At 40.0% G+C, this 26302-nt stretch overlaps 2 protein-coding genes across 2 annotated transcripts in view; both read right to left on the bottom strand.

Annotated features, from left to right (window-relative positions):
- Window positions 1–158: 158 nt before the first annotated feature.
- ifih1 (interferon induced with helicase C domain 1) lies at window positions 159–13338 on the bottom strand. Its single transcript, XM_017424396.3, has 16 exons — window positions 12760–13338; window positions 11069–11237; window positions 10811–10915; window positions 9901–9951; window positions 8129–8364; window positions 7339–7549; window positions 4685–4902; window positions 4353–4454; window positions 4128–4251; window positions 3526–3741; window positions 3123–3379; window positions 2889–3038; window positions 2068–2229; window positions 1783–1976; window positions 1597–1690; window positions 159–1255 (listed from the first exon to the last, which is right to left on the bottom strand). Exons 1-16 carry the CDS (start codon window positions 13192–13194, stop codon window positions 1058–1060), a joined length of 2922 nt encoding a protein of 973 aa, XP_017279885.1. The 5' UTR covers window positions 13195–13338; the 3' UTR covers window positions 159–1057.
- Window positions 13339–15119: 1781 nt separating this feature from the next.
- The window catches only part of LOC108240780 (potassium voltage-gated channel subfamily H member 7), a 44990-nt gene continuing 33807 nt past the window's right edge, over window positions 15120–26302 (bottom strand). The window contains exons 10-15 of the mRNA XM_025007678.2: window positions 24151–24356; window positions 23960–24047; window positions 23633–23794; window positions 22196–22352; window positions 19358–19538; window positions 15120–19219 (exon numbers count right to left, since the gene is read on the bottom strand). Coding sequence (XP_024863446.1) covers window positions 18926–19219; window positions 19358–19538; window positions 22196–22352; window positions 23633–23794; window positions 23960–24047; window positions 24151–24356 — 1088 coding nt within the window. The 3' untranslated portion in view covers window positions 15120–18925. The remainder of the gene's footprint in view (window positions 19220–19357; window positions 19539–22195; window positions 22353–23632; window positions 23795–23959; window positions 24048–24150; window positions 24357–26302) is intronic.

Below are 26302 nucleotides of genomic sequence, written 5' to 3' on the forward strand. Positions count from 1 at the left end.
CCATGCCTTCTGTCATTGTTGGAAATTAAAACCATTCCTAGTATGCGGGCTCAAAAAAATACAACAAGCAGTACCTGTGAACCAGATATTATGGCTTCACTTTTGAGCAAAGAAAATCAATGAACCTGCATAACAGCATAACAGAAATTTCACACAAGCAGCAGCGACAAATATATTTATTTTCAAAAGCAGATGTTTTTTTTTTTTTAAATGTTTCCAGTCATAGCACCATTACAGAAAAGCCCATTTATGAATAAAAACACAACAGAAACTGAATGTCCATCTGTTTCTGTTTACATACAACCAGGCGTTACTGTTGCAGCACAGCTAGCTACTACAGGAAATTAGAAAAGTAGCATATAAAGTGCTAGGATTCGTTTTGTAAAACAGAAAGTGCTGAGTTTGCCTAACGGACGTTTACATTAAATGTAGCCCATTTTACCTAAAAAGATGGTCTTTTAGACACATTTTTTTACCCCTTCATAATGCTGACCAGATTACTAGTTAAGGATATAAACAGCTTGCCTGAATAGCCAATCAATCAGATAATCTATAGAAAGATGTGGCCACAGAGGTTAAAAAGCTTGACTCTTAAAATAGCAGCACCCACTGTTTCAACAGAAGCGACTCACTGATGGATAGAGTAACCAGAGAATCAACAGCACCTGTTTGCGTGCATGAGACTTGACAGGTGGGCTCCGAGGGGCTATCACGAGCTCACAGACTCCCATCTCATGAGACAACAATGGTTTAGGAGGAAAAATATTCTGCATATTTATATTTGATTCATTTTTTTAAGGTTTGCTACGTTATCCCAAACCAGTGTCATATATATCCAGTGAAAACACTCTTGTATAATAATATATTTGAGAAATTTAATAAAGTAAGTGCTAATGCTTTAGACAAAAAAAGGGAAAAAAATCAAACAAACAAAAAATTTAAATATTTCACCAGAGAAAGGAAGATTTGCATTTAGTGCTGGGTACATAATGTGCAAGCTGCATAGTCAGAAGTAGGGAGAATGCAGCAGAAATAAGTGCTTCTATATCTTTGCAGTTCAATCCATTTCTTCATCATCTGAGCTCTGAGCCATCTGGTTGGCGTATTCGGCGTAGTCAAATGGAAGAAACTTGACAGGGAGGTCGCTCCACCTGGTGCAATTGCTGATGTTTTTCCCTCTGATGTTCACCACAAAGTTTTTCACATGGAGGCAGGGGCACTCAATCCCACGGTACATCATCATCGAGCCCCATGTCTGCAGCAGGAACGAGGTGACAAGAAAAATATGAAGCGCAAAGCAGGTCTATTCATTAAGTAAGCAAAGGTAGCTGAACGACTTTAATATACAACGAATATCTGACAGTTTTGTACTCATTTGAATTTAGAAACCTAAGCTGCAACACATAATATTAAAGTGTCTTGTGTCACATAAAGTGGCTGAAAATTGATCTAGAAGGACATCTAATAATGATAATAATAATATCAGCTGTACTTCTTGCCTTTTACTGTTTAAGCAGGTAGTCAGTATGCTGCCACTCTCAAATTAAAGCAAACTTTGCAAAGAACAACAACTAAAAACAAATAAAGTAGATTTACCTGACCACAGAGTTTGCAAGCTATGACACCATTGGTCTCGTAGTCCAAAAGTCGCTCCTGAAGAGTCGCGTTTTCTCTGAGTTCAAAAAGGTCCCTGTACAAAGATGTCAGATTAAATGCTGTAAATAAATAAGAATATACGAATAATAATAATAAAAACAAACGGTAGTAAATAATTATTTATACTTGAACTGTGTGGTAACGTTGACTCTGTGCATGTTTTCAATGATGTTGATGTCTTCGCCGCTGCAGACCTTTTTGCTGCAGCCTCGGCAGCTAAACGCGACGGCAGACGGATTCTCATTCTTGATGGCCTTCTGCTTCTGCTTTGTCTGTCTCACCCTCTCCTCCATGATCGCCTGAATCTGAAACTCTGTGATCTAAGAAAATACAAAAAAAATATATAAATAAATAGTTTCAGAAGAAAACTAAAAGATTCAGAAGAACAACCAGACGTAACTTGTACTGTACCTGTTTGTTGTATTCGTCCTGATTAAAGGTTTTGATTTTCTGAATGGCTTTGTTCATCATGTCCTCGCGGTGCTCGTTGACACACTCCTTTTCGGCCACCTTAGAGTTCTTCACATCCACTACAGTGTAAGAGCTGTCCTCAGCTCTTCCTCTGCCTTGAGCCTGCAGAACGTGACCACTGGAGTTAATGGTGACTATTTGCTAACTTCTGCTCATTCAGAATACAAGCATGTTCATCTTCTTCAGATAGGAGAGCTACTGGAAGCCTCTAAATTAACATCTTATGCATGTGATTACAGAAAATCTAACTTAATCAAATAATGAGTTCATATGAAGCTAATACCTCAGACTTTAAAGCACAATCCCCTTGGCTGTGTCAGTAAGATTAAATTAATTTGCACACATAACTTTTGGTCACAACTTAAAACTAGTGTTGCAACTTTTAGGCCCCATCCACGCTACACTGGATATTTTTAAAACAGATTTTCTGTGAAAAGAAAAGTGAAGAACTATCTGGAAGAGTATAGATAGGTGCTTATGGTCCCCAAGCAATTCATCCAAATAAGTCTGAATTGATTCGATTAAGAAAATACAAAAAACTTGCATTCAGGAGTTTTTCTATTTCTCCATCTTACTGTTACCTAACTAAACAGCCATTAGGTATAAAGTTTACCTTTACATTGCATTTTATACAAGCAGTATTTTATGTGAAAGATGATAAATGGTACAGGCAAACACACTGAGGAAAAGGCGGGGAAAAAAAGAATCACGTTTCATTAATGGACACAGAAGAAACTGTTGTCATAGTTTACACAACTGACCTGAATCATAGCAATCTCATTGGTTGACAGACCGTATCGGATAACAAAGTTGCAGGCGGGTATGTCCAACCCCTCCTCTGCCACGGTGGTAGCAACCAGCAGGTTGACTTCACCGGTTCGGAATTTTTTCAGCACATCCTTTTGCTCAGCCTGACGAACACGAGCGTAAGCCCCATTAAAAGTGCTAAGATTACAACAGGTGCATTGTGGGTGGTTTGCTCATCGTGCACTTACAGCTGTCATTGGTTTAACATCGCTCTGGTCTCCTCCTCCAATGACGTGGGAGGGTTTCACGCCAATGTCGGCGAACTTGGGGTTTTCCTGAATCCACTGGCTCAGAGTGATGGCGCTGTGACGGGTTTTAGTGAAAATGATCCCTCTGGCCTCCTGCCTAGTGCTGAACTCCTGCAAAATCTTTGTTTTTAACTTGGTCAGGCTGTCGTTCTCATACTTTGGGATCTTTGAAAGCCTCTCCAGCTCTTCCTTTTTGTCTGTGGGATAAACGTTTCAGTGAGCAAAATTAAAACTTTCTATCAACAATAAAGTCAACTCATTTACAACTAGAACCATGAGCAGGTTAGCTAAGGTTAGAAAAAGAGCAAGGGGGGGGAAGTTAAAAGGATAAAAACGACATCACCTTTAAACAATTCGAAGAGGAATCTCTCTGTAGTGGTTGTTTGTATGTTCTGCTCCTCATCCACTGATGTTTTCTTCTTCTGTTGCTCCGTGTGGAATTTGTTCAGGCACCTGAGGGCGTCACACATCCGAATAGTGTTGCTGAGAATCAAGCCCTCGTTGTACCGCCGGAGGTACTCTGCGCAAACTCGCTCCGTCTGATTTTCCTCTTTGGCAGCTAAAATGAGACAGTGAAACAGAAATGAGTAAAACGGCAAAAAAAAAAGAGGCAGGTCTAAGGAAGGGTAAGTGTTAAGGTGTCGTAACAGTACAAGATAAGCAAAAGAAGCATTTATGAAGCTACAGAAAGGTGGTAATATGGTGGGAAAAAAGTCTGAATTTCTGAGATAAAAATAATAAATTCCCCCCAAAAATGCTCTTGATTATTAAAGTGGCAAATCCTGGAAAACGTCACAAATCTTTAAGAAAACAGCTAAAGAGGTTTTAGTTAATCATCATTTTGAGTCCTGCCTCCCCTTCTCCAAGCTCTGGCCTTTTGAAGACTCCAGTGACACTGTTTGTACATCAACATCCCTAAAGACGAGGATAAACTCCACTTCTCACCTTGTCTTTCCTTCTGAACAGCCCACTGTTCGTAATTCTGAGAGCCCAGGTCGCAGGTGGGGCTGAACTTGGCGTGGTCATGAATGGCGTTCATGATTGCCTTTATGACATCCCCAAAGGGATCCTAAAAAGGGATATTTGGTTAAACGTACACCTAAACGCTCATTTTTTAAGGAGCTCTGCCATTAAATGAGTTAAAAACTGTTTCACGTGAGATAAATTCACCTCCTTTTTGTCTTCAGCAGTCAGTGTTGTTTTCCTTAGTTTCTTTTGGTCCTCCCTAAGGCTCATCGTCATGATTCTTGAAGCATCCAGGTTTGCACAAATCTACGACAAAAAGCCACAGATTTGTAGAGTTAGAAGCAATGCAGACTACTACTATCAAGCCCAATATAAATATATAGTGTTCAAAACAGTTTGCTGTTCTGTAAAAGTTGGAAACTTTAAAACTTGAGAAATCAGATCCTCAATAAAGAATGGAAGAAATATGTCCATCTAGGCTGACATCTTGATTTACATCCAGCAGTTCCAGACAGAAAACTGAGAAGACTATTTACTCGCATTATGTGCTCCACAGCTTTCCCCATTGTATTGGCTCCTCCAACCCCAGGAGAGGCAGTCAGGCCCAGGATCTGAGGGAGGGGTACAGGATCCTTCTGCTCCTTCTTCAGCTTTATGTTCTTGTGCTTTTGTTTCAAATATCGCATCATTATGTGGTTGTAGACGCCTCCTTTCTGAGTGTGGTGACACTCGTCTATTATGATCAACGTCAGATCTACGGAAAAAGATGGCAAACTCAATTAGACGTGCCATATTGTTCTGTAAACCTTAGATGGTAAGGAGAACATTAAATACAACAGAACAGCATTCAGAGATTCACTGTTACTCCTTTCTTACTGGCAAAAAGACTCAGACCTTTGGGGAAAGACAATTTCTGCGACCGAGCTTTGCTAACTTTATCGTGTTGATTCATGTTTCTTCAACAATACGTGGTCATTTCCTTGAAAGACGAGAGCAGAAATCCTACCACACGAGTCAGCGCTTCTCTCGGAACGTTTGACCCAGCAGTTTCAACCACACAATAACATCTGCTGGAGAACTTTCTGCCGAAAAAAGGATTGTTCAAATCTTCAAAAGTGGAGTTCTGAGGAAAAGTTAGGAACAATTATTATCTCACTTGTTGCAGATGGCTCTGTAGGGCGATCTCTGTTAGGAGAGTTTAACAGGACTGGTGAGACTAGTCATAGGCTAGTCCGAGAGCAGCCAGGGCCAAAAGGGATTGTTGTCGTCTTAAAACAACTTTAATTTAAACAATTCCACGTGAGGGCTACTTTATAAACCATTACTCAGCTGTCAGTTTTTTATTACACATTTATTTTAACAGATATATTCTAAAAATCCTTGCAGAAGTGCTCCAGGCTGCACAGGATGCTCTGTAGTTGATGCTGCTATTTGTGCCTGCATGATGACAATGCAAAGGTTTACAGGAAAGCGCAGACATGAACCGTAATTTACTTTGGCCTTAAAGTCACTTAGTGGTCTTGCAGCTGTTCAGTCCCCAACAACAGGTAAGGCTGGGTTCACACCGTGCAATTTTCAGTTGTTGTAGACAAAATATTTTGTCTTGAACAGACTGTAAGAGAATCTTTGGTTATAAACTTCAATCAGTAGTCTGTGGCCAATCAGTCTGTGGTCAATCAGTGTGGCAGGTTCACAGATGACCCATCCAGCTACTTTTGACAAATATCAAAGAAAATAAAGCACAGTCAGAACCTTTTGGGATTATCTTGTAGAGCGACTGCTGCCATAGACGACATTTGTTTCCTAGCCTTTTTTCGCAGTTGTCTCCTTATTCCTATCTGTTTCCTCTTTTTCTAAAAAAGGTTCAGTTATAATATTAGGAGCGCTGATGCCAAAACCAGCTTTGCATTTACTGTTGAACTAATATTTGTTGCATCTTTATAACCCAGTTCTGCTGCAGCAAAAGATCCAGTGTGAGCCGATCTTAACGTAATATTTGCTTCTAACTTTTCCACAGAATCCCTCTTCAAAAGATTTAAACTGTTGCTTTAAAAATAGATTTGGAGGATTTGTGTAAAACAAAAGCAAAGGTGAAATAAAATTATTCAAGTTTAAACAACGTGTTTCAAATGTGTCTCCGGAGGGGAAAGTGAACAGAAAGTGGCAGCTTGACGTATCGTGATCGAGGCTCTCAGGTGAATTGGATCAGCCACAGACTGACGGCTTGAACAGACGTGTGGCCTGTACATGGTTTCACGTGTTTCAACAAACAGCATATGTTCCTCTGAGGTGGCTATTCCACCTTGGACTGACGACTGCCAACAGGAGCGAACACCGGAGTTGGAAGACTTTGACAAGATCCCGTCGGGGGAAATCCTGCTCTGAGTCCTCGGGGAGGCTTTCCATTCCAGAACTTCTCAGTGTCGGAAGTGACGTCCAGGACAGATTTTAGCAAACGATTTAAAAATAAATAAATACTGTAGAGACTAGCTCCCTGCGACCCGGAATGGAGGAGCGGGTAAAGAAAATGGATGGATGGATGGATGGATGTTAGTGATTTTTTTACTTTGGAAGGTGCATCTGTATTTTGTTCTGGACAACAACTGGAATTTTAAAATCAAAAATAATAAATTTTTCATTTTTAGTTTCAATTTCGACTCAGAAAATATGGTTGAAACCTCAATGCCAACATTTGTTCATATACTGTGGGGTTTTGTGTTATCAGTTACAGTTTCCTTTTTATGAACCTGGGCTTTTGGTCTCGCTTTATTTGATACATTTTGTGTTTTGTCATTGTGGAGTTTCCCTTTTTTCGCTTTCAGTTTTGTTTTCGGCTCTCCCCGTCCCTGCCCATGTTTGTCCTAGTTTGTAATTACCCCACCAGCGTTCCTTACTCACGAACTTCAGCTGCATTTGGTTTTGTTTGTTATTTATCGTGTTAAGGCTTGTTTGCGTTTCCTCTCAAGTTCAGTCTGTCATTCTGAAGTTTATGCAAACGCAGTTCTGCAACACGTGTCATGCTGGTGTCACGTTTTGTAGAAACTGGTATAAATACAATACTATATAAGCTGTATGTTTGAACCAAAAAAAAGATACGCTAACAAATTTCACTTTCTGATCAAGCTAAAAATAAAAAAAAGAGAGAAAAGTTAAACTGCTAAACTCTCGTGCTTGAAAATGAAAACCATACCGCTCAGCTTCACCCCTTCATCCTCTCCACTGTTAGCCCTCTCCAAGTAGTTTTCCAGGATCTGAGCCGTGCAGATGAGGATGTCATTTCTCTGCACAATCTTGGCAAAAGAGATTTTGAGCTGGGAGTCTCCGCTGACTCGCTCCACTTTGTATGTATGCTTCAGAAAGGGCGAAAACTCAGTGGAGAAATGCTGCTCAACCAGAGGAATCTGTAAGAAAACAACGACACTGTAAGGTTATTTTTCTTTGAAAACTGCAGACGAGTCTGTAGTGTTTCTGTTAGTACAGACTTCCTGATAATTTAAGAAATTGTTTGTTTGCCACACCCACCACAGCTAAATGTGTTCAGAGCTCTGCTTGATTGTTTTAGGAAAGGCTTTAAATTAGATGTGTAAATGATGCAGAGGATTTTTTTTTTTTTTTTGCCCATCGTTTACAAAAGGAGCAGACGCCCTTTTCTGCACAAACACAGCTAACCAAGTAATTATTACGTTGCTTTCAGGAATGAACAATGCCCCAGTAAAATGTCTCCTACAGCTCCGGACTACATAGTTTCATAAAAAAAAACAAAAAAACAACAACTTTTCCTCCAAACGGGATTTTTTTCCCCCCTAGTTCAAACCAGAAGTATATGTGCCAAATAGCACCAAAGTTCACTGGGATATTTAAACCTTATGGCATGGAGTTTGTGGTGAGCTGACCCACATTTTCAATTTAACTTCAGTGTTTTCTTTGGGTCGAAGATGAACACGAGGGGTTAAAGACACACCAGAGTCAGATTGTTGTACCTTGTTCACCAGGATGACCACCTTCCCTGGTTTCCCCTCCGCCCTCCTGCTGTCCAGATGTTTCTTGGTAATGTACACCGCAACTCGGGTTTTACCACTTCCTGTCGGGAGGCATATTATAATGTTTTTCCCCTCCAAGGCAGGTCTGGCGACTTCCATCTGATAATCCCGGAGACTGATTTCTGTTTCTTCAGGGCTGCTGGTTGCTGCTGCAGTTGCTCCTAAGTCACTTGAATCTAAAAAGCACAGCAGAAGTTAAGCCAGAGAAAAACACATTTGCACACTGAGATGGAATGTCCTTTTAAAGAAAGACAAGCTATATACGCTTATATGCAGTACACAGAGTTTTTCCTGGAAAGCATGGGCTTTCATTTTATTCCTTTAATATATATATATTTTCCATCTTAGATGCAATATGAAGCGACTAAGAGGTCGTATGGGACTATTTTATTCTATCCAAACCACTAAGACCTCTACACAGAGACACAAGAGCCCAAGAACTGTATATTTATGTTCAAGACCAAATAAAAGTCCCAAATCTTTGGTGTGCCCTTTTGCAAAATCCTCAAAAATCGAAAAATTACCTCCAAAATGGGGAAAACCAAACAAGAATGGATTTTGCATTCTTAGTTAAAACCTAAAAATGTTTAAAGATGATCCAGAGAGTATCACTTCAGTGTTGTTTTCCTTGTTTGGTTTAAGTGAAACAATTATGTCCTATTTTGCAAGCACACAAGACGTCCTGGAATCCCCATAAATCAGATATAAAGTTGCTGCCAGGCGGCATTTGACCTGTTTAGGTTCAGGATAAAAACATGACTAATGCATAATGTTCCTCCCTTTTCAGCTGTCCATATGAGTTCCATTTTTTCCCTCAGTATGAGCTCAAAACCACAGAAACTATTATTTTTCTTTCCGTGTGCAGACAGCTTTTAATTTTCCTTGCAGACCTGGTATGCCAGAGGAGAAACTAAGCTAATACAAGCCTGTACTGATGGAGAGATAGGGCTTTCACAACAATAATAAACGGGTTCTGGGGGAGGCATACAAACTTTTACCAGTAGTTCCCAGACATTGTAATTATTAGGTAGTTAAACAATCAGCTCTTTCTAATTTAATGAGCTGGAGTCAGTTCAGTTCATAGAACGTACAGATCATTCTGCACAAGCTTCGCCTGCCATGTAGGCCAATATGACACACGTGTTCTGTTAGGCCTCATAAATCTCCGCTTCTCTTCTCTGACAACGGTGTAAGAAATCCCAAACCTCGCCTGGGGCCTGTTCTAGCCGTGCCTTTGTGGGTCTTGTCCCACAGTCCGAAAACATGCAGATCGGGATAAAAAATAAAATGCATGAGTGATGGACGGATGATCAGTTTTCCCCCCCTCACACACCCAAAGGGGCCGTATAAGCCCAGAGGTGTGGAGGAGGGCCGCACTTTACAGATTCCTTTACGATCTGCTAATTCAGTCAGCATGTGGTTCTCATTTAAAGCTCCACTACGTTCTGTCCCCCGCGACCTCTCTGTGGCTCTTCACAGTTCACACATGGAACATATTTATTATTGTTACAGAAGTGTTTCACACTAAAGCTCAGACTAGCCTCGTTCAGCCTTTGGAAATGAACTAGAGATCTAAAATCCATTTTTTTCTAGAAAGCGCTTCAGCGAAGAATTTTCAAGTAATCTACTGTGGCTGAATGGAAACATATTTCTTGAATGACTAACAAAGTTAAGTCTTTTTCCCAGTGTAGCTGAGGGTAAATGAGTCCCACCTGGAGATGTGGTATCCATGCTTTCTGACATGTCAGGACTTTCATACAGATCTGAAAACACAAACAAATAAAAAACAACAAAGATAATTAAAATACATTCATCAAATACTGAAGAGGCTGCGTCAATTTATTCAGATGGTAAAAAGCAAAAGCTTAAATGAAATGTCATTTTTTATTTGTATTGAATTTGAGGAAATAAGGGGAAAAATAACTCATATTAATCCACATGTATGTGAAGAGCTTTGATTTCTACCATTTATACAAAATGTTGAAAGAATTCAGAAAATAAAACCAAAGCAACAAAAAGCATACTGTAAAAACAAAACGGGACTATAAAACATCCCAAAATGCATTTCAAAGAAAATAAGTTTCTCATGTTTCTGAAAATCTATATTTTGTAAAATGAAATATTCGTTTTTTTTAAGATAGAAGGATAGTTCAGATATTCTGAAGTGGGCTTTTATGGAAACAATTCTGAAAATCCTGATTCTGGATTTGTTTTAGGGCGGCAGCAATCCACTCTGCCTCTGCTCGGGACTAGCCATTAGCTTGTCAGTCTGGTCAGAATTAAACTACAACAGGTAAGATAATAATTGTTTACAACATTTCCACAGATCCAATCTTAAAAAAATAAAAAAATAAAAATCTAGCATTGTTTGTTGTGACGTTTGAAAAACTCTCCCCAAATGGTTACTTGCAACATATTTTGGCGTTTGGATAACTGTTATGTTTTTACGTCTTGCACCTCAGTGTCCTCGGAGATTCGAGAGCACAGTCTGTTTGACACGATGCAGACAACATGTTCTTGACTCAGTTTGTTGAATATTATTACAGATTGATAGTAAATCAGGAGTTCTCTAGCAGCTGTGGCCGTGTCAGAACCAACAGAGTCATAGAAGCAGAGTAAGACCTGCGGAGTCCGGCTGAGGCTCCTCGTTCACACAGACTTCCATGTACTCCGTGCCCTCAGCTGCAGCTTCACCTCCTGCAGGCGACGGGCCGTTCTCACATGTCCCTAACAAATAAAGACAGAAAAACAAAACGTTGGAACAGGCAAATTATGACCTACAGTAAATTTGCGACTGGATTAAAGTTTAATATTTATTATTGCGATTTAGACCGATTGCCTTTCTGTGTGCTCCAGGAATACGAGCAGTTAGTCACTCACCTTTCTCACACTCAGGTGACCCTCCGGTCAGCTCATACAGGTGCTGGTGCTCGGTCTCACGCAGAACTTGTAGAAATGTGGAGTACCATCCTGGTGGGCACTTCACGATTCTCCTCAGAAGTTCAGAGGCGCCACTCCTGGGTCCTCTGTTGTTTGTTTCAGCTAAGATCTAAATTTTGAACACAATAATTGGGGATGATTAGTTATGCCTAAGAGAGAAGTGTAGTTGTTTCAACAGCTTCCTGACAGAGGAGTGCATTTGACTGCCATCTAGTGGTCAGAAAGCCAGAGGTGTCGACATGTTGACTTAGAAAAAACAAACAAACCTGTGTAAGCTATTTGAAAAACTACTGTAATGTGGGTGTTTTATGGAATCACCTTCTCATATAGGCTCCTTCCTTTTTAAATTTTGTTTTACTCATCAGCTACTATTACTATTACTATAACTACATATTACTAAATGAGACCAGCACAGTGATCACTCAGCTTATTGAAGCCAGCTCATATTTATAAATGAAACTAGATTCCTTAAAAGGATGCATATCACCCACCTTCTTGCACAATCTGTAAGCAGATCCTTTTAGCTTCAACCACACCAAGTCTTAGCCCAGTATCTGTCAAACTGACTGAGTTGCAGCCAGCCATGTTTGCGTTAGCTCAACAAAGCAAGCGGAGCAGCTCCACCCTTATTTTCGTAAAGCTTTAAATCTGTGCTGAACCTCTGGTGATAAAACAGACAGAATTGGGCAAGAACACTGAGATGGCACAATTTAGGAGTGCAAGATACTCACAGGTTTATATAAAAAGATAACACAAACCCCCGTTTTGACATCTGCTCATTGCAGATTATTATTTTTGGATTGGTAAATGTCTATGTCATACTTAACTAAATCATCACATTTTGCCAGAATTGGTTTAAAAAAACAAAACAAAACAAACAAAAAAAACTTTGAGTGGACTCCTGCACAATAGCACATTGAAATATCCAACTAAACATGTACCCCTGGTTTAAAATAGTCAGGCATCCACACAACCCAATGATTATTTTTTGAGAGTCTAATTAAGGTCAAATCTGTCCAGTGGTTCATGAAATATTTTGCTAACAGACAGATGCATATGGGGCTGTCTGGATAAGGGGGCCAGCAAACTGCCCCCCCCCCCCTTGGAGGCGCCCCTGCTCCTGAAGGACAGGTGTTCAGCCTCAGCCTTCTTACCAGTGTTGCCAGGTGTACAATAATTATCGTATTTGTACGATAATTTTGCCCTCTGTACGATCTACGATCAATAATCTCAAATAAGGCCAAATATGTGATAATTTGACCATTCCGTGAATGTGTGGTTGTAATCGGTTGTAATCAGCCTGTCAGGTTTTTTTTTTGTGAACCCTGAAGGCATCTGTTTCCCGAAACAGATGCACGATTGGCTGGAATTTTCAGCCAATCGTGCTTTTATAAATGTGAGCTACGAGTGACGTGTATGCGTTTCCCCCAGAACAACGGCCATGATTGGCTGAATAGTCTGCTGCGCAAAAAAAATGTCAGATACTATTCAACACTAGAGTGACTTTAGCGCATCAATAGACTTGTTATTTTGGTTATGACGGGTGTAGGATAATTTCCCTCAAAATGCAATAATCTTATGTCTCTGGTACGATAATCCTACATTTCTGACCTGGCAACACTGCTTCTTACCTTCTCCTTGTCATCCTCGGTGAGAATCCTGTGAGAGAAACAGTGCAGACACACGGCCTCTGTCTTCATCTCCACAAGCCCGGGAGCCAGTAGTTGAACAAGCTTCACACAGTAATCATTCTCTTCCTCCACCTCAGGATTTGGGGGGGTTGACTCTAAATACCTCGCAGCAAGTTCGGAACCTCCTTGCAATAAAGCGTCAACGAAGGCCCTGAACCAGCCGTCGTCGTGGGGCCTCTTAAGGACCACTCGAACCAGCAGCCTCGCAGCCGACACCTCACCATCCGTCCTCAACTTCTGCCTTATCTGCTCCTTCTCTTCGGCCCGAATGAAATGCAAATGGTGGAGGACCGGCTCCACTTTAATGTTTTCTTCGAGCCTCGACGCAAAGCTCTCAATGAGGCGCTCCTGGATTTCGTCGCTCTCGGACGCCATGGTCCCCTTACCTGTCCGATAAGAAATAGAAACTAAACGTGCGGCTGAAGTTATAAAGCACGGTGAACCCCCAAAGTGATGAGTCACTGAGCACGCAACACGCAGGAAAACACAACTTATTCCTCTTCTTTTACTTTCGTTTCATCAGAAATAAAAACCTAATTTGGCCACTAGATGGCACTGTTGGCACACTGTAATTTTAGCCAGCTCTAGATATCTCAGATAGATAGATAGTTAGATAGAGTTTAAGTCACCAACAGTGTCTTTATTCAAACACCCAAAAGCAGGACAAAGTAAGTATATTGCACTTGAAGTCATTTCTTGATTGACTGCTTGTTTTCTTATCCTCTCTGTCACAGCTGGGAGGTCTTATACTGCTCCACAGACAAGGGGATGAATGAGTCTGTCAAGCGTGGTGGTGACAGAAATCTGTGAATGAACACACTGCTCTTTCCTGATGCAGAAGATGCTGGCTGCTGCCCAACATGGCCACCTCACCTGTTCTCAACTACAATCCCGACTAAGTTCAGCTCCATGCCCGCCACCGAACCAGCCCTGCAGTCTGTGCAGACTTGCCGTGTTCCTTTTCCTCCTCCCCAGCACACCAGGAAAGGTCACTGGCCACCACAGACTGATAAAACATCAGCTGCGGTTTTCTGCAGCTGGTGAAGGAACCCAGTTTTCTCAGAAAGTACAAATGGCTCCGCACTTTTCTGCAGACTGTGCTCCATTGAAAATCCACCATCGCATTCAGCTGCAGATGGACCACCTCACAAAGTCTTCAACCAGGCTTCCTTACCAAATGAGGACTTATTTATGGCACACACTGTACTTTGATATTTGTATCAGTATAATACTATTGTTATTTCTCTGTTTGGAACTATATTTTAAGGTTGGTTTAGTCATGATTGAAAAAGTACAAAAACAGAACAGGTGCAGCAACTGGTCTTATCTGTTAAGTATATTATATATTCCAAAAACTGATTTTGTATCTAGTGAAAATAAACTATATTTTATAGGCTGGAAAGAATGCAATGGAAATGGAGGAAAAAAACTGTGCTGTGGTCAGACAAATAATTTCAAAATCCGTTTGGAAGTCAGATATTGCACTGTCTACTACAACAGAAGGGAAAGGAACCAATTGTCTTGTTTCAAAGTGTGCAATTCAAAAGCTGACATGGGTGATTGTACCGGGGGACATGGGGGCAGATGAGGGCATATGGGTAAATTGCACACCAATAAAGTAACCTTTGGTGGTTTTAGGTTTATTAAAGCAACATTTTGTGCTATTCAGACAATGACATTTACAGGGAAGTACAATATTCTTTTCCCAACAAGACAATGGTAACTCACACTGCACTGTATAATTTACACAGCCAGGACCCAAATAAGACTCAATATGCTATCTTACCTGCAATACAAATCCTGTTATTTGAAGAGTTATGTAAAGAAAAGGAGCACATAGGAGGTTTTAAACAGCTGAAACAATAAAATTCTGCAACAAACAATTTGCATTTAAAACTAAACAAATGTGAGTTTTTTCCCATAAAAAAGACATGATTAAACCCAATTTAATACAAAAAAACAACCTTTTTCCAACATCTGAATTGTTGAAATTCTTATAATTGGATTAGGTTTTTATTTATATGTATTAATAGACTCCCCAAGTTTGTTAATCTAATCACAACTTTAATTTATATATTTTTTTAACTCTGCATGGGTCCCCACCAACCAGTTCATTCTTCAGTGCAGGTATTAAGAAATTAACTTCGGTTCAGCGTACTAACAACATGTACACCTGAACCCATCAACCAATAATAAATAAGTGAATAAACAAAACTATACAAAAACTCTTGGATAGTTTATACATTCTTTTCTATATAACAAGTCAATCTAATCCAAGAAAAAGGGAGTGACACAACTACAACTTTGTGTTTTTATTTATTGCTTTCACAGCTTCAAAACAAGCATAATCACTACTGTGTTTTACTATAGATTCTATTAAATAATTCATTCAGTAAAAAATAAATCAGAATCATGTTAACATCTTACAATGAGATGTATTCATTTCCTACAAATGTCTAATAATATATTACTTAAATATACACTGACCAGAGTCAAAAAGGAAAACAGTAGGATTCACTGATCTATATTTAGTCAAATATAAAGATGTTTGGTATTTGGATTGGTTGTATAGGCACAAAAAAACTTCTTTTTTTTTAGTGGGGCTTGCTTATGCACAAGTACTGTAAATTTGAGTGAATCACCTAGTTCTCTTCCTTCTTCCTCCAAAGCAGGCTGAATGTACATTAGAAAAAGACACATATATTGACATCATTTAATAATGTGCTACTTTGGGCTTGGAAACAGTGCAAAACAGTTTATAAATACATATTATAACGCATGCACTGCTTTGTAGAAATGCCTGCATCACACTTGCATGTCCGACGCCGGGATAACAGCAGATAATCCTCAAATCTGCGTGTAATGATATTTGCCCAAACAAGCATGTATGATGCATTCTGTTAGCTTAACATTTTACAGTAGGTGCACATCAGTGACTGCAATAATAATATTAATGCACATTATTTAAAGAAATCTGTAGTATATTTGATACTGTAATGTATATTATAGCGCAATTCTCCAAAACCCCTGAGTCACACTTCAGAGAAGACAGGCATACATCTAAGATAAGAAAACAGTTCTCAAACATTGGAAACGATGCTGTATTGTACTAATATTTGCTGAAAATAGGGTTTTAAATGTAACCCACACAAGCTTTAGGCTCGAAACAGGCTATAACTTTAATGACCTGGTTCAGCAGTGATGGTTGAGCGTGTGTGTGTGTGTGTGGACAGAATCATGCAGTATCCTCCGTCCCAGGAGAGGAAATTCACAGTATGCATTTCCACAGCCCTGTCACAGCCTCGGTGTCAGGTGCTATGCAACAATTTTAGAAACTGGGGAAAAAGAATAGCTGTGTCATCGCTTTTCCTGCTGCAACAAAGTCACCCCCCTCATACTTCAGGTACACACAGCAGTGCCAGGCTTTGCATTGGCTCACACCCTTGTTTCAAAGTCTCAGGCTGCGTAGGTCAACTGTCTGAACAAACATCTGCGCCCGCTAGCTGCCAGCCGGACTTGAAAAGATTAATGGGCTGTCACCATTCAGAATCCATAATCTTTAGGGGAAGCTTACATTTTTTTTCTTGCCCGTGTTCGAGTGTTTTCAAAGCAAGAGATTCACATTAACAGTGACTTCTGTAGCTGCACGGTTGACATTCTTCATACTACTTATTCTGACTTTTTTTTCCCCCATACACACTTGAAAGTGTTGGAAACAAATCAAAGTTATAAACATCTGAGGATGACCAAGTCTGCGGCAGTCTGTAATCACGGCTTGAAACGGAGCAATTAGAAGTGGCAATTTGGTGGCTAACATCCTGTTCAGCAGCTGATTTACTTGTGTCTCTCCTCTGGCCTTCCTACTTTGTACCTAATGGAATAATTTGGATTAACATTGTCTGCTGCAGTTAAAGGTGGGTGATAATTTAATTTCCTGTGTGTGTCTGTTAGCAAAATATCTCATGAACCAGAGGACGGATTTTATTGAAACTCGCATTAAGTAATCATTGAATGTTCGATTACAACTGATTAAATTTTGGACTCAGCCCAATTTAACTTGGCCACCATAACTGACCTTAGCAAACACAAAGGTGGCTATAACTCAAACTTACAAATATGCTCAAATTTGGTGTCGTAGTAGCTGAGAGTCACCTCCAACTCTTATCGCCAAAGATCTTTGTTTAAAACGTTGGCATGTGGGCAATATGCATTCCTTTAAGGAACGGTAGTTTAATTTAAAGTGGTTTTCTGTGAAGTTTTCATCAGAAATAAATATTTTACCTGCAGTAAAAGAAATGCTCGTATCATTGACAGTTTAAGATGTCATGCAGACGTTTTCTCAAGAAAGACAAGCTAATGGTTAGTTACAATGGGGACAACTACAAAAAGATTCTGCCCATTAAAAAAAAAGCTCAATATTTAAAAATTCATAGCAGTTCATGTTTATGGTATTTTATCAACATTTGCTTTTTAATCACTTTTGAATCAGACAGATATATACAGAGAAGCCAATGATTATTTATGCTGAATAAAAAGTGAGTCTGCAGTTCAGTACCCGCTGCCAAACAAGAAATGTTAAGCATAACAGGGCAGAGTAATTATCTGATGGACAAGTCAGAAGGTGTAATACTATGTTAAATAGCATTAACTTAAACTACTATAATTATTTGGATTTTACTTTGCTAATTGTACTTTAGAATCAGAAGGTTTGTCTGCCAGATTATGATCAGTATGTTTCATCTTGCAGCATAAGTTTCACACAGATCATTCCTGGTGACTCAGTGACAGTAGACTCAGTCTTTACTCTAAACACCCATAGACTTCTATGTAAATATCTACCAAATGCAAAAGTGACTGCTTTCACACAAACTGCTCGGAAATTTGAGAGATTGGAGTAAAGATGGCTGCAGTCCCCTTCTGAGGCTGACCGTGCTGAGACTAGCCACTAAACCTGTCTCTTTTGAGAAAACTTCTGCCTGTTATTTCAAACTGATAATACTCTTGAGCGCTTTCTTTGCAGGTAAGACACTGACCATTGATAACAACTGCACAGAACATCACTTCAAACAATCTAAACTATCCCTTTAAGGGAGGCTGTGTGACTGTCTGTGTGGCGCTGCCTCCACCCTCATTGCCTCCATTTTCCAGATCAAAAAAAAATTATTTGAAAGAAAAAAAAAAGTCAGTTCTGGCAGTAAGACTGTAATTTTGGCGTAGATGTGGACACTGACCAAGCATGCTCATCTTGTCCACATTTTTTATTTACACTATTGAGGATCGGCTGGCTAGAGTCACTGGTGAGTTGTGTTGATCAGTGCATGGTAGTTGGAAACTAATACAAGAACCAAAACAACAAACAACTGATGTGATGCACTGATGTTTGAGGTGCTGGTCAGTCTGCTTCGTCATGTGTGAGGTAGATCAGTCTGTTCTTGTTCAGAGATGTTCGGGTGGGACACATTTATACGACCGTCAATGTAACCGTTCTTTTTTTTTCTGGTCCGGTGAGTAAAGTTATTAATGCAGACAGATTGGTTCACTGATGGGGAGACCAGATTTCAATGCAGTAGGTCATGCAGTGTTCAGACTTTGTGACCAACTGCGTGTGAGAGGACATTAAAAGCTAAAGAACAGTCGCAGGAAGAGTACAGAGCTTCGATGAGACAGGAAGTTGCTTAAGTTTTTAAGACGACTCAGTATTATTAAAAGCATCCCTGAATTTAGGTAAAATCTACGGTGAAGGAAGTGCTGTCCACATACAGGGGCAGGCTCCACTGGGCTGAGGAGGTTCAGAAGAATATAGCCGGGCATCCTCATGTACATTACATTTGTGAAATGAAAATGAGCAATGGTTACTGATTTGATCCTGTTTAGTTATTAAACTGGCATCTGCTGAGAACCGTTTCTTATTTCCTTCTTCTTAAATGCAAAATCAGCATTTCATCCACATGCACAATAAAATGAAAATCTTATTTCCATAACATAGCCACTGTGAGTTAACAAGACAAGATGGCTGTGCCAGCATGCTGATCAAAACAAACAAAAGTGCTACATAGTAATTACAGCATCATAACCCCAGTATTAGAACGCGGTGCTCCTGAAAAGTTTATGGCCTTGGAAAGTTTGGGTCTGGGATGAGTCTGTGGTGTCGTTCGGTGCTGTGGCTGGGGTCAGAAGGCGACGCAGAGGAACAGGAGGCAGATGAGGTTTCAGCTGGAGGAGGAATCAGTGCTGACTGTTGGTGTACTGTGATCTGTTGTTGCTGCTTATGCTTGTCTGTATGTCTCTGTTTAAAAACTGCTGCTGTAAGGCTGTCTTTGACGGGCGCATTCACAATGGCCAAGGTGTGCACAGAGTCTTTGGATTCCTGAATGGTGCTCTCCAGTTTATGGCTGGGGCCCTGAGAAGACGCATAAAGAAAGCAGGCTTTAGAGTTCAACAGAAGATGTCCATATTTACAGGAAATAAGAGGAAAATAATGGGATTTATTGTATATATATATAAAAAAAAAGTTTTCTAAATAAACCAACATCCATACTTGAGTGCTGGCATGGCTGAAAAGATGGCTTGCAGTCAGAGCAACTGGCTGAACCTTCGCAGCAGGTCTTTGATAGTCTGGACTGGCAGTCACAGTGCTGTAGGCAGGGGGTCCGAGAGTCGGCTGTCTCTGCAGCATTTGCAAGATGGTCTGAATATCTGAGATCAGCTGTGACTCCAGCCTTAAAAAGATCAAAACAGTTAGTTAGAAGCGCAGTGAGACAGACGTAATGTTTAATCCAAGACAAGAAGAGTTAAATGAGACGAGTGTGTGACCCTGGCTGAGTCTGATGAGGGCTGAAAACATACTGTGCTTCACTGAGCGGTAGATGTAGCTTCTGCTCCTTACTGGGGGACAAATGAAGAGACTGCAAAGGTGTGGAAGCACATCGAGGAAGAGTAGTAGATGAAAGGCACTGCTCTGGCAAGGAGTGATAATGAGCCATGTGTAGGAGGTGTGAGTTCAGAGTTTATTGTGGAAATGACTGTCGTTTCTGTTTAGTCAATCTCAGACATCATCCAAACTCTAAATTTTAGCTAACAGCAAAAAAATAAAAAATAAAAAAATAAATGTAATGGACTAAAGTTTGGTGGTTATACATAAAAAAGAAAGCAAAACAAACAGTGTTATATCACCATTTTTTTCTCCCTGCTGTATGATTTAGGACTAGTTAAAGCCAGAAAAAACACAATATGATAGGAAAGTGCTGCTGATCCAGCAGCTAGCATGCATTAGGGAAAAAAATAAGGTCAGGTATAGAGCAGAGGATAAAATATCTTATTTGCGCTTAATAAAATGAGCTGGCCCAGTATTTCAGGCATCCTGATGTTATCTTTCATTCTCTGTGGTAATTCCAGCTAAAAATAACCCCTGCTGTTTATTTGTATCTCTGTCTCACGTGGCAGCTGGCGTGTTGTTGAATTTATGGCTGATGCGTTTCTTTATTGAAAAAAAAAAGAGAATTAAAAGTTGATTTCTGTAAAACAAAATGAACCACATTGTTTTTATTTATTTATTTTTTTTTCAGCTTTTATATTGAGTCATCAGTTTTTGGAGTACTTCTGAAGTCTGGAGAAAAAAAAATTAGCACAAACTTTGCACCAACTTGCTCTCAAGTTTAAATGCTCCAGCCTCCCACTTTCAGTCCTACAAAAGATTCTGGCAGCTAGTTGTCTCTCTCCACCTACTCATGAACATTCAATGTTAGTTCTGTGTACTTTTAACAATGTGGGAGGTGACAACTAAAAAAAATAAAACAGTTCCTAACTGTTAAATGAAAAAAAAATAAATAAAAAAAGCGACAACAGTTGGGTGGAAATGTAATGAACACTGTACTGACAGTCTGGCTCTTCTGCCTCTTGTTTCTCCCATAAGGCCCTGTTCATACCTTGCATTAAAGATGCATCTCAGGTAATTTGATTGCAAGTGGTCAGCTCTGATTGAGAGCATTCGCATCAAGCAGTAAATGTGCATCCCGAAACATTCCTGCGATTAGATATAAGTTATCCGCTCCGTATGCAGATAGACAAGCAGCCACGTCACACAGTGGGCTGTCAGATCAGTGTGACAGCAGGGCTGCAAATATTTCTGTAAAATTACAATACATTCCGACACGGTTCAGAGCCATTTGGACTGCATTTTCATAGCGTTATTTCTTAATGAGCTTAATTACCTAACAGACGGAATATGAAAAAAAACATGATGCATATAATGATTAGTGACTTCATGAAGCTCAGTATCAGAAAGAAAAGATGAAAATTTTAATCTATGAAACTCCAGGGTGCGCTGACAGATGTCAGCTGTTGTTTTTGCACAGTTTCACTGTGAACGTAACACCAGTGTTTAATTAGGTGAATATATCGTGACATAGTGCTGCTCAGACTGTTTTTCACACGCACACAATATAGCTTATTGCGATCACAGTGGGTCCATTCAGCTCTAAACATTTAGAACAAACTTTAAACTAAAGAGAAACTCACCATGCAGTGTTCTTGTAAACCACTATTATAAATTAAATGCTTAAAAAAGTGGCATTTTTACTGAGAGGCATTTGTATAAATAGGTCACTGAAAACCTTTAGCCAAGAAAAACAAACAAAAATATATTTTATGTTTTGAATATTCTAAAATATTTCTGTTTAATTTTCTTTAATCAGTGGGAAACTGAGCAACCTTTTTTTTTTAAAATATAAGACATCCAGGTAATAACTCTGCTGCCTGTGTGGTCCAGTCAGTTCAGTAGGAAGTCCTACACCCAGGACCAGGATGGACTGCATTCAGACGACCAAACATATATGAATAAAAGCAGCCCAGGCCACCTCCAAAAATGGCTGAGTGAAAACAATTTCAATGCACATTGAAGCTGTTTACACGTTTTCAGTGCTATCTGAATGCAGTCTAACAGATTTAAATACCAGGTCTGAACAGGGTCTAAGTTGCCTTGCACTGGGGTCAAATGTTCTATATTTTCATTTACTCAATTGGTTTTATGCCTAAATGGTTTTAATTTCTGAAAAAGTGTTTTAACAATGCATCAGAAACAGGTGGACTTATGGAGTCCAATCAGTGTGAGAATATTTCCAAAACTTAAACTCTTGTAATAGAAATTTTAATTTCTAAATACAATGAGCATTTATAGAAATAATACATTCATAGAAATACCTTCAAAACGTGATATGTTTGGAAAAAAAAAAATCATCCAGGTTTTAAAATGTGCCTTAATTGGACAGAAAGTCACACAGACGCATGCTCCAGTAAAGTTCATACTCTGGGGTAATTCATAGTTTGTGACAGTGAAAGGAAAACCCGTTTGTGCTTTGCTGACTCCAAAAACTCGTACCTGTTTAAGTGCTCCTGAAGCTGACTTAAGCGTTGTTCCACCTCTCCGTATGTGACTTCGCTGGCAGAATTATCATCCTCTCTCAGGTCCTGGAAGTGTGCTGACTCATCCAGGTAGTCTGTGTGCTTCTTCGAGGCCCATTTATCACAGCCCAGATCTGGATAACCAAACCAACACACATGCTTCACTTTTTCACATGTGGGCCAGCACAACGCCATCTCCACACAAAAAGAAACTAAAATAGAATGCAATTAATCTCCGCAGGAAAGCTATGTGTATGTTCTTACTTGTAATTTATCAAGCTTTTGCAGCGGGACAACTATTATAGCGATGTTTGCCCTGTTGTTATCTCTGCTGGGCACATGGCACTTTTCAGTCTGCTGTCCTGTGATATCTGCTGTGCCCCTTTTGTGATTTTAAACAGTGTTGTGCCCCTTTTGTGGTTTCAAGCAATGAGGAGATTATTTGAGCAGCTTGTCCTACCTGCAAAGACCGCTATTTATCTAAGAAATGGTCTGTGCAGGTGGGTTTGTGCTAACACGAGTTGTAAGTACAGTTTAATCTTGAGAGGTTTTCTCTGCATCTCCAGTTGTTCAAATGAATAAATATGACATTTTAACCAGACTCTAAAGACACAATGAATGTAAATGCAAAATGCAATTTACGCTGTTGAACCAACTGAGACTGTGGATCAACATTAATTTAATTTTAGGCAAGAGCTGGCAAGACTCATAAAGGTGTAAAAGAATCATGAAAATATAATGGTTTCAGACACAAAGTCAGGAATAAATATTCTAATTATTACACTTCTTGATTTTCCCTTGAAGGTTTCTGATATAAATTGTCGAAAGGTAAATGAGAATGTTTCAAAATATTGTCATTAAAAGTGGGGTTTATGTTATATTTTTGTTTTGTCAGTTTCTTTATATTTAGTCTTGTTTTTTCTGCTCCCCATTTATCTTGACATTGTTAGTAATCAGTACACCTGCTCTTGTTAGTGTGATTTTTTTTTTCGGTCTTAGCTCATATACTCCTAATGTTTCTTTGTTCTATGTTTGTGCTCCTCCATGCCTTCTCCAGCCTTTGGTTTTGGCAGCGTCTTTTGTTTTCAATGAAATTCCTGAATATCTTTCCACCTACATGCAGTGTCCTGCACTTTGTCATAATTTATGACAGCTTTTGCTTCAAGTTACATTCATCAGTCACGTTTTGAAGTTTCTATAAGCCATAAAAAGGAAAACATGTGTGTGTAATCATGTTCTCTTGTTAAATTGTGTGAGTCTTTGCTGTCAGTTATTGTGGTGTAATTTCTGTGTGTGTGCAAAGCAGAATAAAAGCAGTGGCTGTTCTAATGTCCTGGTGTCAAACACATAAAGAATCAAAGGAACTGAATTTGCTAATGCCACAAAGTGTAAAACAGCACTTGAGATCTTTTACCTCCAGTAGATGTTCTTCTGCCCAAGCCGTCTTTAACAATAAGATCTGGGTCTAGGACTGGAACGCTGAGTGAAGAGGAACCCAGGGCAACTGAGCATCTCTTTAGGCACGAGTTGGACCCTCTCTCCTTTTGAGCGTCTTTAACCACCTCCTTGTTTTCCCCTGGAGGATGGCAATCAACAGGAGTTATATGGAATAACACCATACTACAATCCATAGAGAATACGTTTTCTCAATGAGCAGCACTCAGCAAACAATAACAAAGAACACATTTGCTACCGAAAAGAATGCTCAACAAGGCTTCACAGCAGATAAGTCTCTACTAACCTTCGGGAAGATCGGGGGTGAAGGAGATTCTTCTTTTCATGCTTTTGTTGCTCTTACCATCAGACTCACATTCTTCGACACTAGGGGGCTACAAAAGTTACAAAAAAAAAAGTATAAATTTTGAAATTAACCAAATATATAAGGATGTTAAAAAGAGCTGACTATAAAAATGCATTTTGACTATTTTCCACCTTGGCGGACTCATCTCTGAGGTTGAAGGTAAGCTCCAGGTTGTTGAAGAAGTAATCTGAAAACTCGGGGTACATATCAAGCACCTCCAGCAGATCTTCCCTTTGAATGGTACTCAGGTCGCAGTAACTCAGAGCACGCACATCTGCATTGGACTTTCCAGACTTGGTGAAGAGGTGGATCATTTCTCCAAAGATGTCATTTTTTCCTGGCAGTGACAAACACACACACACACACACACACATATACACACACACACACACACACACACACACACACAGAAAATACATTCAATTAATTGGCTAGTTGGTAACACAGGAAATATTGACTTTACCTGCATAACCTTTATGCTTCAACACAAGACATTTGTGCTGACATTTATCTATTCCTCTTATTATTATACTCAAGAACGGCAGAGGTGTTTGTTTTTGTGCCTTTTCTTTGTCTGAGTATTTTCTCCCAAGGCCAGGGCATCAGCTGTCTCTCCATCTTTGATCTATTATTTATCCCGAGGAATAACCAGTAACACAAAGCAACTTTGATGTGAGGGGGGGGGAAGTGGAGGCTTGATAGTAATTGACACACTCCACACGTTGCGCACTTCAAAGGAAAATATTTGGGTTGGTAAAACCTATTACATAATGAAGCCAGTTCTTCTGCAAACTTCCTCAACGCCATGATACCTACTGCGCCATAGGCTCAGTTTTCACATAAAAGAATAAAAAAGTTTGCTTTAGTTGAATAAGGACCTATTTTTGCAAAGAACAAGAGGTTTGGTCTAAAGGCCATCATAAAAAACTCCCTTTGTTGGTGTGTGGGGTTCACTAAATGCCAACTGTGTGCGCAGGGGTTCAGGAAAAAGAGATACGATACATTGGCTGCCAGTGTTCTTTTCACAGCATGCACAGGACACCTTTCTACCACAGAGGAAAGCCTCACACAGAGTGATGAATTTCTCCCCAACATGCAGCTCTCAACACTTGGATTTAGGTAACGGTTAGTTTAGCAGACTAATTTCACACCCGTGAAACAATGCAACCAGGTTTGCAGAAGTCAGCATCATTAGAAAAGAAAAATGCTTCCATTCTGTTTTGTTTTTTTCCACCTCCCTCTGGGCTCTTTGAGGCTGAAAGAATTATCCAAGAAACTACAGAAGAAGCAACACAAATCTGAGAACAATACTGGTAATTGAGAATTATATATGTATATCTTTCTGTATTAAACAGCAAATACTCCTACACCTCAACTTTTTATGTCAGATTCAGTGATTGAGAACATTTATTACATAAAGTTAGTTCAGAATTTGTTTGTAGGGGGTCACGTGATGCAGTTATCCTGAGCGGACGCTTGTCGCTGGGCTCCCACTCCTCTCGAGCCAACTTGGATTATTCTAATATATTTATTTAAACTAACAAACTGTAGGCTTATTTTATAGCAACCCGACACCATGCCCAACTCGAAAACAGCCAAATCATCCGCTTATAAACCAACTGAAGAGCCAACAAGGAAGAATACGCTAACTAGCAAAGAAGCTACCCAGGTAGCTCGGCAGCACGAGGTACTAGCTAGCGGCTCTGACACTCTAGCGGCAGACATTTCCCAATCTGTTACTGAGAAGATTTCGGCTCTGATTGACACGAAGTTTAAGGAGTTTTCCACCACCTTGGGTAACCTATCTGCTAAAATAGAAAACAATACGGAACGCATCACGGAAGCGGAGCACCGCATTTCAGCGGTGGAGGACGACATGTCTGCGGTGGGACCCAGGTTGAAGGAGCTGGAGTCGAAAGTACGCACTCTGACGGAGAAATGTATAGATCTGGAGGGACGGAGCCGTAGGGATAATATCCTGATCTACAACCTCAAAGAAGACACGGAAGGCCGACAACCAGTCTCATTTTTTGAGAGATGGCTCCCTACTCTTCTTGGCTTGGAGTCTAAGCGGGGCGTCATTAAGATCGACCGGGCTCATCGGAGCCTTGGACCGCCGAGACCTGACCGACCGCGTGCCGTGATTGTTAAGCTACATCACTCCAGAGATACATCCAGGATCCTGGCGGCGGCAAGGAAGCAGGCTCCGCTCACATACGAAGGCCAAACTATCTTCATCAAACAGGATATGACCGCTGCTGTTAAGGAGATGCGCCGGGCGTT

The sequence above is a fragment of the Kryptolebias marmoratus genome, linkage group LG6, assembly GCF_001649575.2.
Source record: "Kryptolebias marmoratus isolate JLee-2015 linkage group LG6, ASM164957v2, whole genome shotgun sequence".
Taxonomy (NCBI): domain Eukaryota; kingdom Metazoa; phylum Chordata; class Actinopteri; order Cyprinodontiformes; family Rivulidae; genus Kryptolebias; species Kryptolebias marmoratus.